Genomic DNA, 13971 nt, shown 5'->3' with positions numbered 1-13971 from the left:
AAAACTCTATCAGGCCATGTCGGCCACAGGGTGGCTACACCCTACCACTGTGAGACCAGCAGCTAAGGAGTTTGACAATCAATAAGCATATTATTTGCCACGCGTTTCCATTTCAGAATTTCAAAACCTGTTTCTAGGAACTGTGAGCAGAGGCACTAGCTTATGACCTATGCCTACGATATGGCTTAAGATCTTGTTCTTCGTCCAGTATCTGCAGTGAACTGCAAAAGGTTCTGAAGGTAAAGGTGTGTGTTTCTGGTGCAATGCCTGAGTGGTGCCCAAGAACATGAAATACACATATGTTGTGATCTCACAAAGTTGTATATATGCACTTGCATCACTTGTCTGATAACCTATTTACATTGACATGAACAAAGCTTGTGTTGTGCAAAAAATGCTACAAAGCGCAACAATCCATGCAAGATCTCCAATATATATGTAGAAAGGTTTGGCTTCTAAGCACATTTTTATAAGAATGAATTGCTACATTTCTCTAAACTACCACATGCATAATGCATTTACAGGGTATATTAAGCAGTCAAAGGATTAGTGGAACAGATACAAGTAATCACTGGACATGCATACATTTTATGCAAGGTGCACCATTATATATGCTTTGCACTGTAATATATGTGAATTACCACTAAAAACGTAATGTACTTTTGGCCTGTAACCTTCCGCAAAACATTGGATTTTCCTTCAGACAACATATCCTTCCAATTTTTATTTAGCCAATATGCCGCTAGAGGAAACTCCACCACATCAGCCCTCTAATCTGCCTAGAATCAAAGGGAACACCATCAGAAATGGTATTTATCAGCCTCCTCATCTACAAAAACGGATCCAAAACCATGTTTGGTGGAGTCACCTCCATGAAATTCCAAGTTGCCTGGGTAGAGCACTCTCAAAAAAAAGTAGAGTATGGTGTTTATAGCATCCTCAGAAAACCCACCAAGCATGTTAGGTAGACTAGGTGTGTGGCACTGACAATGTAGCCCACAGTAGAGGTATCGTCCCAGTCCCCACTTCTGGTGGTGGATGTTTTACCACTGAACGTGGGCACTGGCTAATTTTCTGCTTGAAGATCTCCATCTTTAACTGGACATACGGCCATTTTGGTGGAGAAACCACTGATAATTTGGGGGAAATCTCAAAATGCAGCAGATTCTTCTCCAACCGACTGGCAGAGAAGAGGAGAGCATAATGGATAGCGGAAGAGAATCTATGTCCTAAACTCTAAATTAGGCCATCCATTGCAGTATTTGCCTAAATAAAAGTGTACACAGTGCAAGGCTTTCACATCTACCCTTTTCTTTGTGAATCTGCACCAAGATAAACAATGAATCAAGCATGACTGTACAAACACCAACAACCAGAACTATTAGTCCTTTCCCAAGTGAATAAGGACAAAGGAAGGAAGGAAAATGATGATTGTGGGTGGTAATGAGGAAGTGTGAAGTGAAGGCCATAAGCATCTCGTAAAGCAATTACAAAGGTGTTGTAAATGTAACTGTGACAAAACCTGTGAAGGAGTGAACAACAGCGCTTTGCAAAGTGAATAGACCTGCAGGAAGCACTATTTTAAAGCTTCAATTAAGGCCAAAAATTAGATGTTTAATTGCCTTCAATTTTAGCTAATGTTGGTATTGTGCAGAACAACAAACAGTGCCACAGATGTGGTCTGGAGTCATTGTTTTCCCTGTCTGCAACCAAAAGGATCATTTAAATAGCGTCAAGCTTTTGGCTGCATTACGTGTTTAGAAAGAAAGGCTTTCAACAGCTAGAATAATGTCTCTCTGGAGCGGCTGAAGAGAGAAAATGCTATATCTTTTATATAACTGCTAATGTAGAAAACAAGCGCAACAAGATTATTCTTAGAAATACTTTGGAAATGAAAATGAAGCGAGATCCTTAAAAAGTCACCCGTGGGGTCAAATGTGGGAGGGTTTTAGGAAGTGTGTGGTTAGTAGTGCCATATTTTCCTAGAACACGATTTGAATCTACAAACAGAGGTGTAACAAAACCTTATGGGGCCCCCCTGCAACGAATGGTGAGCCCCCCCCCTACAATGCCCATTCCCTCGCTGTTGCCAACCACCCTGTAGAAGTACTTCATCTTTGCCGCCTGCATCCAGATGACATCAGTAGACGTTTCCATGGTAGGTTCAGTGTTAAAGAAAGAAAGGTTGTCCTTCTGGTTGAGCATGCTCTTCATATGTGCACACTAAAAACCAAGTTGTGTTCATATTTTTTATAATATTGTTATTCTTATTAATAAAATTGAACTTTAGGGGCTGGGTTTATGCTTTCCTCATTGGCGCTCAATTAAGGGAGTAAGTTTGTATGAGATGTGCAGATGCAAATAAGTCTAGCCACCAAAAGATGAAGATTAAGAGGGTAATTTATGTTTTGCCAGAGTGGTTCACCTATCACACATTTGTGTAGTTTCCATTCTACGAGACTGACAGTCCCTTTTCCTTTGATGTCTTATTTTGAGTGCCCAGGTGTAGCATCTCGTAATTCCGGCAATTCCATATCCTGGAGTTAATAATACAAGTGTTACCATTAACTCTGGAAGGTGGGGTTAATGGGTAATAAAAATTGATCCCTAGTCTGCCATCAGTTTATCATACGTGGTGGTCTAACAATCACAAGGGTTCCCGCCGTTAGTACATCATGGAGGTCTACCCTATTTTAGGTGGGTTTCCTGAGGCAGACCCCTATTAGGGTCTGCAAGTCAGGTAAGGAAAATTAACATTGGCCACCACTTACAGGAAAAAAACTTCCTTTTTTGCTGAGGCCATCGTTTTTTGGTTTTCAGAAAAATGTGGATGTATTTTCTAGTCACTGTCTGAGGTGAGCGCAGCCAACATTGATAACATACGCATTCTGTATAAAGTGGGTAAGGGCAGGGTAAGGAGAAGTCATTATTTATGGCTGATCTAGAGCTCCAAGAATTAAACCACATCATTTAATCTATTACAACTTTTTATAGTTCTGCTTCTACTTCATTATTCATTTAATTTTTTTAACCCCTTCGCTGACAGGCCTTTTACCCCTCAGGTGCCAGGCCTTTTTTTGGCTATTTGGGGCAGTTTGCGCTTAGGCCCTCATAACTTTTTGTCCACATAAGCTACCCATGCCAAATTTGCATCCTTTTTGTTCAACATCCTAGGGATTCTAGAGGTACCCAGAGTTTGTGGGTTCCCCTTGAGGAGACCAAGAAATTAGACAAAATACAGCGAACAATTATTACTATTATTTTTTTTTTAAATCGGGAAAAAGGGATGCAGAAGAAAGCTTGTGGTCTTTCCCCTGAAAATGGTATCAACAAAGAGTTTGTGGTGTTAAGATCACCATCTTCCCAGCTTCAGGTACAGGCAGACTTGAATCAGAAAACCAAATTTTTCACCACAATTTTGGCATTTTACTGGGACATACCCCATTTATAAAATTCTTTGAGCTTTAAGCCTCCTTCAAATTAGTGACAGAAATGGGTGTGAAACCAATGCTGGATCCCAGACAGCTAAACATTTCTGAAGAGTAAACAAAATTCTGAATTCAGCAAGGGGTCATTTTGCATAGATCCTACAAGGTTTTCCTACAGAAAATAACAGCTGAAATTAAAAAATATTGAAATTGAGGCGAAAAAAATGGCAATTTTTCTCCACCTTTTACTCCAACTGTTTCCTGCGATGTCAGATTTTCAAAAGCACTATACGGTTACATCTGCTGGATATATATAAAGAATGAAAAATAGATATCAAGCAGGGGTGTGGAATTTATTAAAATATCTACTTGTCCAGTGGACAGGTTGCTTCTCAAATCTACTTGTCCTGTAAAAAGATCTACTTGTCCCTTTGGTGCCATGTAGTGTGGCGACAAATTATGGCAGCAATCTCATTATGTAAGTGCTCTGATAATAGCCTCTCTGATTATGCCAGGGCTACTACCATAGTAGCGCTTGAATACTTGCAGTTTCAATCCCTACTGTAGCAATTTCCTTATTTTGCCACCTTCCTGCAGATCTGCATACTGGGGCTGGAGGAAGCAGTAAGCAATAGTTCTAGGGCTGGAATGCCTTTGAGTCTGCAAACCTACTAACCTGCATGTTTTAAAGATTTTTACCAGCTTCTCTCTAATATTTTCCCATAATAAGAAAGGTTGGACATTTACTCCTGACAATGGCAGAATTAGAACTTCTTCCAGGGTTGGGAAGAAAGTGGCTGGAGGGAAAATTAACTTGCAAATGCTCAATAGATTTTTACATGAGCAAATCTACACATCGTATTTACCCATGCTAAAATACAGTTCACAAATATTTTATAGGGTGCGACATATACCATGGGTGCACTTTTGTGACTTTCTTTAAGAATTTGGGGCCACATGTAGGTAGGTTCAGATTTGCCAATCCGAATGTCGCCAAATTGCGAGTCGCCAATCCGAATGTAGGATGGTGTCCCTGACACCATCTGTGATTCGCAAGGGCTTCGCAAATGCCCGCCTCATGAATAATCATGAGGTGGGTCGCAATTTGCGACCCCCTCGCGAATGGCGGCCCTCACAGGGATGGTGGCCTGCTGGAGACAGCAGACCACCATGTCTGTGACTGCTTTTCAATAAAGCAGTTTTTTTTTTGTAATGCAGCCCGTTTTCCTTAAAGGAAAACGAGATGCATAACAAAAATGAAAAATGAAACGTTTTAGTTTCATTTTTTCAGAGGAGGCAGTGGTCCACAGGACCACTGCCTCCTCTGAAAAAATGTTTACAGTGACATTCACAATGGGGAAGGGGTCCCGTGGGGATCGCTTCCCTTTTGCGAAAGTGTTAGCACCCATTTGAAATGGGTGCAAACTGCGATTGGTTTGCGCCCGCGTTCGTGGTCACAAAACAGTCCTACATTGCACTGCGAGTCGCAATTAGGAAGGGAACACCCCTTACTAATTGTGAGTCGCAAACCCTTTTTGTGATTCGGTAACCAGGTTACCGAATCGCAAAACTGGGTTTGTGCATCGCAGTGTGCTTTTTGCATGTCGCAAACAGCGAAAGTCGCTGTTTGCGACATGCAAAAAGCTACCTACATGTGGGTCTTGGTCCCTAATTAGGTCTGGTGTTAACAAAGACATTTTGTTTTTATTAAACTTCTATTTCTCTCTCTTTCGGCCGGCTTTACTGTGAGTGATCGCATTCTGCTCTTCCACAAGGAGCATATTGCCACACAAAGTAGTTTTGTTCAGTGTCAGGAACTACAGTGGCAATCAGTGACGTAACTAAACTAGAGGGTGCCCCTTTGTAAAGAACATGGAGGAGCCCCCTCTCCAGACTCACTCAGGGCAGGTGCTGTGCTGAAGGGGCCCCCTGGAGGGCGGCTGCGGGGCCTTTGTTATGCCGCTGGTGTGCTTTTAGAGAGTTCAAAAACTTTTTTTGGGGGGGGGGGGGGGGTTTGCCAGTGTTTGTTACAATGTTGAGGGCCTGGTAGCTCCCACAACAATAAAGTGTTACAAAAGCCATGTCAAAACAAGACACGCATTGATGAAACTAAAAGACTTATAAAAATAGGTCAGATCAGTTGGCTTTGTCAGTGTTTGTTTATTTTCATGCTTCCCATAATCGTGTTGAAAATGGTTACACTGATTTTCCATTAGAAATATTTTTGGGAAATCCTAGCATGCATCAACACATTTTACTAAATGACACTTCATTTGCATATAATCAGAGAGCATTCTGGGAGCATTATACTTAGCCTCATAGCCTAAACTTTTCAAACATGTATATACAAGTTTTTTTTTTTTAGTACTGGAACCAACGTCCGTAGTGAAGTGTGACCTTAAAACATTTATTTACAGCACTCACCCTAATAATGAAGGCTTTCAAATAATGAACCATAAATACAAGTTCGAACAGCATTATCTTTTTGAAACACGTTACCTTAACTGCAGAGAGTTCCACTCTCTGTACCCCAAACAAGATGTCCCGGGCGTCGGGCGATAGGAATTCCACATCCCTGTATCAAGGAAACCTTTGTATTTCCAAAATGGGTACAAGATAAGGTGTTGAGAAGCAGTGATTATTTGAACATCTCTGAATTCTGGGGTCCCCATACAAGCATGTGAATTTCAGGGCATTTCCCAAATAGATGTCTTTTTTACATTTGGAAGGAAAAAAATTTAGAGAAAGACAAGGGGCAATAACACTTGTTCTGCTATTCTGTGTTCTCCCAAGTCTCCAGATGAAAATGGTACCTCACTTGAGTGGGTAGGCCTAGTGTCCGCGACAGGAAACGCAACATGGACATATCACATTTTTACATTGAAATCCGACGTGTTTTTTGCAAAGTGCCTAGCTGTGGATTTTGGCCTCTAGCTCAGCCGGCACCTAGGGAAACCAAACCTGTGCATTTTTTAAAACTAAACACCAAGGGCAACCCAGGATGGGATGACCTGTGGCACTCTCACCAGGTTCTGTTACCCAGAATCCTTTGCAAACCTCCAAATTTGGCACACAAAAAAAACACTTTTTCCCTCACATTTCGGTGATAGAAAGTTCTGGAATCCAAGAGGAGCTACAAATATCATTCCACCCAGCATTCCCCCAAGTCTCCCAATAAAAATGGTACCTCACTTGTGTGGGTAGGCCCAGTACCCGCAACAGGGAATGCCCCAAAACACAACGTGGACAAATCACATTTTCCCAAAGAAAACAGACCTGTTTTTTGCAAAGTGCCTAGCTGTGGATTTTGGCCTCTAGCTCATCTGGCACCTAGGAAAACCTACCAAACCTGGACATTTCTGAAAACTAGACACCTAGCGGAACCCAGGACGGGGTAACTTGTGGCGTTCTCACCAGGTTATGTTACCCAGAATCCTTTGTAAACCTCAAAATTTGGCAAAAACAAAACACTTATTCCTCACATTTTGGTGCTGCAAAGTTCGGTAATCTGAGGGGAGCCATAAACTTCCTTCCACCCATCGTTCCCACAGGTCTCAAAATAAAAATGGTACCTCACTTATGTGGATAGACCTAGTGCCCGCAAAAGGAAATACCCCAAAACACTATGTGGACACATAAAAATGATCAAATACAAAACTACCTGTTTTTGAGGGGGGTACCTGCGTTTTTGGTCCTGGGCTCAGTCTAGGGAAACCTACCAAACCCAAACATTTCTGAAAACTAGATACCCTGAAGGAGTCCAGGGAGGTGTGACTTGCGTGGATCCCCCAATGTTTTCTTACCCAGAATCCTCAGCAGACCTCACATTTAGCTAACGAAATTCACATTTTTTCCCCCCATTTCTGTGTCGGATCACCGCACTGGGACAAATTTCCTACCACCCAACATTCTCCTCAGTCTCCCGGTTAAAATGATACCTCACTTGTGTAGGTGGCCCAAGTGCTTGTGAAAGGGAAGAGACAAAAAAGTATCGAAAATTAGGGGGAACCAAAGCAGGTCCAAAAGGGCAGTTTGGAAAAAAACGTTTTTAGGCTGACAAGTGGGGCGGAATTTTTATCAGTATAGATGCAACAATGATGGGTGGTAGGAATTTTTTGGATTCCTGCACATTCCGGAAGGTTCCATCAGAAAAATGTGGGAAAAATGTGTGATTTCAAGCAAAATTGAAGTTTTGCAGGGCATTGTGGGTATGAAAATGGTGCAGGGTGCATGTGAAGCACACCACCCTAGACTCCGCCAGATGTTTAGTTTTCAGATGTGTCTAGTTCTCGTAGATCTTTCTACTTGGCGGTGTCCCAAAGTCCAAAAAGTGCATCCCTCACCATTCCAAGTGGGACTATTTTGAAAGTTAGACAAGCTCTCATGGCCCAAATGTAAAACAAAAACCCAAAATAATCAAATGTCCTCTTGCTTGCCGTGGGATAAGTTGCTTTAGTGTGCGGGGTGGGGGAATAACCATGCCCATACTGGTTGGTAGCCAAATTCCCTGGCATCTAGTAGGCTTACTGCCCCCCCACCAGGGAGTGGTTTGGGGTAATTGCACCATCTACCCACCGGTGGGCAGAACAACTTTGTCCCCATTTATATGGGGTGGGGGTATGACCATATCCCCATCCTCTTTTTTGGGGGAAAAAAAAAAAACCCTTCCCTAGTCTCTAGTGGGCTTTCTGCCCCCCTCGGGGGCAGAAGGGCCTTACAAAAATAGGCTGATTTGCCCCCAAGGGTGGCAGAAATGGCCAAAAGTAATGTGCCCCCATGGGGAGCGACCCTTGCCCAAGGGCCTGCCCCCCTCCCCCAAACAAAACACACAGCAATCCCTGGTGCCTAAGTGGTTTTCCTTACTTTCAGTAGTTTTGAAATATTAAAGGGGAAATAAATTTGCATATCTAGGGCTGTGGATCCGTCGCAACTTTTTTTGCGGTGATCGCGGCAAATTCTAGAATGCATGCGCCAACAGGAATGCTGTGATTGGCTGGCCACAACCTGACTAGAAAATTGCCCCGCCATTTTAGCTAATGGGACACTGTCCCTGGAGCTGGAAAAAAAATATGAAAAATGGCTTAAGGGGTTAGGGTGAAGGTACCCTGACCCCATGGCTGTGATATAGTGGTCTCTAAGGGTGAAATTATGTCCTTAAAAGTACTTTTTGTCACCACAACCACGCCACTACGCTCAGCTCGCCCCCACTCCCCCTTCCCCTGCCGTGTAACGCTGCGGTAATACGGCGAAAACATATTTTAAAAAATCACACTCATTCATTTAATCATTGTAGCACTCAGACACTCATGCAGCTGCTGACAGAGCCAGACACTCACACACCCACTAACAGACCCACTCAGACTCTGACATACCCACTCACAGACCCACTCAGACCTTCATGCACCCACTCAAAGACACACTCAAAGACCCACTCATGCACCCACTCAGACCCTCATGCACTCACTCACAGACCCATGCAGAAACTCACGCACCCACTCACAGACCCACTCAGACCGTCACACATCTACTCAGACCCTCATTCACACACTCTCACACCCAGACAGACACTCTCAGACCCAGAGACATCTTCTCATACCTATTTTTACACCCAGAGAGACACCTTTCAGCTGTGCTTGGCGGGGTTTAGGTGGTTATAGGGGGATGGCCAAAGCCGTACGTGGTTGGGTGGTTATAGGGGGTTGGCTAGGGGGTAATTGCTGTTCTGGGTAATAAACAGAGCCACTGGTATTGTGTGATCCTGTAGCATTTCCATGAAACTATGGATTTTCCGCATTTGCCACAAAATCCATTATCTGTGGCATAATCTACAGATTTTAGCGAAACAATGTTTCGGACTTAAACTTAAGAAAGGTTATTAAAATCCCAGCAACAAATGTTGCTGTGCAGTGGAATGACGTATACAATAGCCGACTGGTCACCTTTCTGTTGCTTTTTTACTCTATTTGTATGTTAAACTGGTACAAATGAGGTGAAATCTTTGCAGGCAGCGAATTACAAAATTAAGAAGTAATACTATCACAAAATGTGCTGCATTACGTTGCACAATTTGTCTTTTCCTGCCGCATAATTTAGGCATGGATTATGTGGCAAATGCAACAAATATGTGGTTATGCGAAACACGCCTATGCCGCACAATCACATAATTCCGGTGGCCCTGAATAAAGCATGTATTCCTACAGAACACCTTACATTAGCTTTGTACATATGCAGGGGCCATTATCCCAGCATTTAAATATGTTAAAATGTTAACCTTGTCCCTTTCCGGCAGACCTTTAACAAAGCAAGATCCCCACTCACCCACCTCAATCACTTACGTGCAATAATCCCTTCACATCTTTACCACTCAACCAACATTCTAGCAAGGTGCCAGGCAGGCTGGGACTGAACGAAAAAACAAACAACGTATTTGTTTCCCTTCAATCTTCAAACAGCCCATGTCAGCACCGAGCCTGCGCAGCTGCTTTAGAGAGACACACGGAGTGTCATAGACAAGCGGAGGGGGCCCTACTCGGGTAGAGAACAAAGGGGGACCTCCTGCACTGCTGAGGTTGCTGGCGTGTCCATTATGCCCCAGTCGACACATCTAGATAATGGTCAAAGCTGGAGCAATACAGCAAATACAGTAAAACGATTCCTCTAGAAATCAATGTGACTTTGACAAAGATTACTAAAAGTGCAATTAATATTACTCCAAAAGTTAAGACAATGGGAATGGGAAACTGGCTAAAGGGGAAGTAAAAAAAGATGAATTACGACAGCCTGTTTTTGGAATATTAGACCGGTCAGCTCTTGTGGTGGTTTCCCCTATCTTTTTTGCTTCTGACCTCCGGTATTGATGTAGTGCTAAACTTAGTGTTTGCTGGCTTTAGGGCTCTGGGCACTTTACCACTGCTGACCAGTGCTAAAGTGCAAGTGCTCCCTGTCTAAACTGGACTGGTAATTGGTTCATCCATAATTGGCATATTTGACTTACTAGTAAGTACCTGGTAAAGTGCACTAGAGGTGCCCAGGGTTTGTAAATCAAATGATACTAGTGGGCCTGCAGCACCGATTGTGCCACCCACATGAGTAGCCCTTTAAATATGTCTCAGACCTGCCACTGCAGTGTCTGCGTGGGCGATTTGGAACTACCAGTTCGACATGGCAAGTGTACCCACTTGCCAGGTCAAAACCTTCCCTTTTACTACATGTAAGTCACCCCTAAGGTAGGACCTAGGCAGCCCCTTGGGCAGGGTGCAAAGTATTCAAAAGGTAGGACATGTACTGGCGTGTTTTACATGGCCTGATAGTGAAATACTAAATTTGTTTTTCACTATTGCAAGGCCTATCTCTCCCATAGTTTAACATGCAGGTTGCCTTGAAATATCTTAAGTGTATTTTCCCATTAGGAGCTAACAGAGATATGGAGTTTAGGGTCTCTGAGCTCACAACTGAACAATACATCTTTTGGTGAAGTTGTTTTTTAAGTTGTAAGTTTGAAAATGATACTTTTAGAAAGTAGGCATTTTCATGCCTAACTATTCTGCGCCTCTGCCTGGTTGTGGAATACATGTCTGGGTCAGGATGACAGTTGGGCTGTTTGTGAATTCACTCGAGACAATGACACAAAGGGAGCTGAGGTGTGTCCTGCATTTCCTGATGGGTCTACCTTGGCTGGAGTGGAGGGAGGGGCTGACACTTGCACCTGGATAGGGTTGTGCCTGTCCTTACACAAAGCAGTCTCCAACCCCTGGAGTGTGCGTGGGGCCAGGGCAGGAAAGGCAGGGTCTTGTGCACTACAAGGACTTCTTGTTGAAGTTTGCCTATTTCAAAGACAGAACTGGGTAGAAGTACTATACCTCTGACATCCCATAGTTAGAACACTTCTGGACTGGGGACATTCTGCCAGGAAGAAGAGCCGGATGCTGTAGGAGGAACTGCAACTCTGTCTGTTGCTTTGTTGTGCTGGCTTGCTGCTTCTGTCCTGGGAATGGAAGGACTAGACTTTGCTTTCTATATCCTGCTTTCCAAGGTTCTCCAAGGGCTTGAACTGAGCTTGCCTCCTGTTAAGAAGTCTCAGGGACATCAACAACTTCATCTGCCAGTGCCTGGACTCTTCTTCGGAGAGTCCTGACTTGGCATGTGGTGCCAAATCCATTCTCTGGGCCCTTGAAAGTGGAAACTGGTGCCCTTAGAAAGAAAATCGATGCATCAGATCGCTATGGCTTAAATTTGCTGCATCACTGTGCTTTCAGCAGAAGAATCGATGTAGCGTTTGCCATGCAACTGAAGAATTGACGCATCTTCTGCCTTGTGGTGGAAGGATCGACGCAGCGCCTGCTCCACCATGGCTCTATCATCATTTTGAGTCTGGATTTTACCATGGATTGTCCCAGAGTGTAAATTTTGCATCGATCCTGCACCACAGCAAGGAACCGGGGCTGCATGCCCGGAAACTAACATCCCCTTCTCTTGCGGGGAGAGAACCGTTGCATCACCTCCCCTGCCAGTAAGGAACCAGCACATCACCTCTCCTGCAAGGAGACAATTGACACATCACTTCTCCTGCACAGTAAGGAACCAACGTATCGCTTTGTTTTCCGGAGCCTCACCTCCTCTGTGGCACACACCACTTTGTTTTTGACGCATCCCAGGTAATGTGAGCTAAAAAGAAACAACTATTTACTCCTCTGGATTAAGACGTTTTGCAACTCTTTAAAAGTGATATCTTTGCTTGTGTATGCTGGATTTTTGCCGTTTTGGTCTTGTTTTGTTCAGATAAATACTGGCTATTTTTCTAAATTGGTGTGTGTGTGTGCGCGCGCATGCGTGCGTGTGTTCGCATTCAAATACTTTACACATTGTCTCTGAGGTGAGCTTGACTGCTCGTGCCAAGCTACCAAGGGGGTGAGAGCAGGGGTTATCTTACCTGTGTGGCTCCCTTAACCTAACTAGAGTGAGGGTCCCTACTCAGACAGGGTGCAAACCACTGCCAACTAGAGACCCATTACTGACATGGACTGTAATCCAGAAGGGAAAATTCATCAAAAACAGTGAAGCAATGACAACATTATTGCAGAAAATGGACATAGCTACTCTACAGCATAAAACAGGAGTGTACAAAGTTGAAAAATGTTGTTAAAATATTTCAATGAAACGGTTACAAAATGCCCACAATAATGTTCATAAGAACTTAGAAATGCTAACGGTATTCATCCCTGTTTGAAAGAAAAATACTTACGTGTAAAATAAAGCTAAAAACTTCGGACTTGGCGTTTTTTTTTTTTTTTTTTAGCAGGACTGGTGCAAACTCGTTAAACCTATCCTGAAAAGAGATTACAAAACCCATACACTAGATAACACTAGAATACAACAAAGTGAGAAGTCTGTCATCAGAGTAATGTGAAATTATTGTAGCATGAGTGAATTTGTCAGTTACAAATTCTTATTCTGTTTACAAAGACAGCAACACAAATACAAATGTAATTACATACTAAAGATTTGTGACAACTATTAAAACACTTTGTCAATGTTTACTTTTCAAAATAAACCTTTTCTGCAGAAGCAAGCAAACATTGTAAAAAGTTTCCAAAATTACCTTAACTCAAATTCCGCAAAGAGAACATCAAAATTTTTTAGGGACTCTCTCATTTTATCAGTGTACATGTTTAGATCCCTTAAGGCTTGGTCACGAATAATGTTCCTCACTTCTTCCAAGCTTCGTGTCAGATCCTTGGCTAAGGGCCGCATAGCCATACTTTCTATTTCACGATTCATGATAATTGAACCAGCTGCTAAGCACTGTGGAAATAAGGAGAGGAAAAACAATTCAGGGAAATTCACTACATTGTACCAGCTCATTTCCAACCTGTGTTTAGATATAAAGCATTATCATGGAGAGACATAAAATTGGAGGTTCCAGTTATCCATCACCCACATCTAGCCCTGGACAAATCCGATCACTGCAGACTTGATGTTTCATGAATCCGGTGTCAACTTTGAGGCGATTCAGACCCTAAGTCGTGCCTTTGCAACACAATTCATCAGAGTCACTTAAGTGTTAATGGTTATGTCCAACCCACCTCAAACTAACTTCAAGCTAATCTACAGGGTGATGAAAGATGGCCCCAAATAATGCCTGTTTTGGGGCCAAATATATCGCTCTAATTTCACCCAGAAATTAGAAAGGTCTTGCATATTAAAAAAGAAAAAGAGTGAGATGATTTCCACACGTAGTACTGTTTTATAGGTACAGAATTACTTACCAGGGAATATATAAAGATACATAATGCAAGGATGGGCTTGCTTTCCAGGAAGCTACAGCAACAACAGATAATCCAAATTACATTCACAATATCAATACCACAAACAAGAGTAGTTGTTTTGGCAATCAATGATGTTTTTTTTTTTAGGCAACTGTCTATTTCAGAACACAGGCAATATTGCACTCACCATCAACTTTTTACACCTGGTTTAATTTGTGAACTAGTATACATACAATTGAAGTTAAAAAAAAATTCAATATATATGGCACAGTAAATGG

General features: G+C 42.7%; 1 protein-coding gene across 3 annotated transcripts in view; it reads right to left on the bottom strand.

Moving 5' to 3' along the window:
• The window catches only part of ZFYVE28 (zinc finger FYVE-type containing 28), a 516457-nt gene that overhangs the window by 211917 nt on the left and 290569 nt on the right, over positions 1–13971 (bottom strand). For all 3 annotated transcript variants that reach the window (XM_069203698.1, XM_069203689.1, XM_069203708.1), the window contains exon 4: positions 13027–13229. In XM_069203698.1, the coding sequence (XP_069059799.1) occupies positions 13027–13229 (203 nt within the window). The remainder of the gene's footprint in view (positions 1–13026; positions 13230–13971) is intronic.

This window comes from Pleurodeles waltl, chromosome 1_2, assembly GCF_031143425.1.
Source record: "Pleurodeles waltl isolate 20211129_DDA chromosome 1_2, aPleWal1.hap1.20221129, whole genome shotgun sequence".
Classification (NCBI taxonomy): Eukaryota; Metazoa; Chordata; class Amphibia; order Caudata; family Salamandridae; genus Pleurodeles; species Pleurodeles waltl.
The sequence above is the reverse complement of the archived record's forward strand: the minus strand, read 5'-3'. Positions and strand labels throughout refer to the sequence as shown.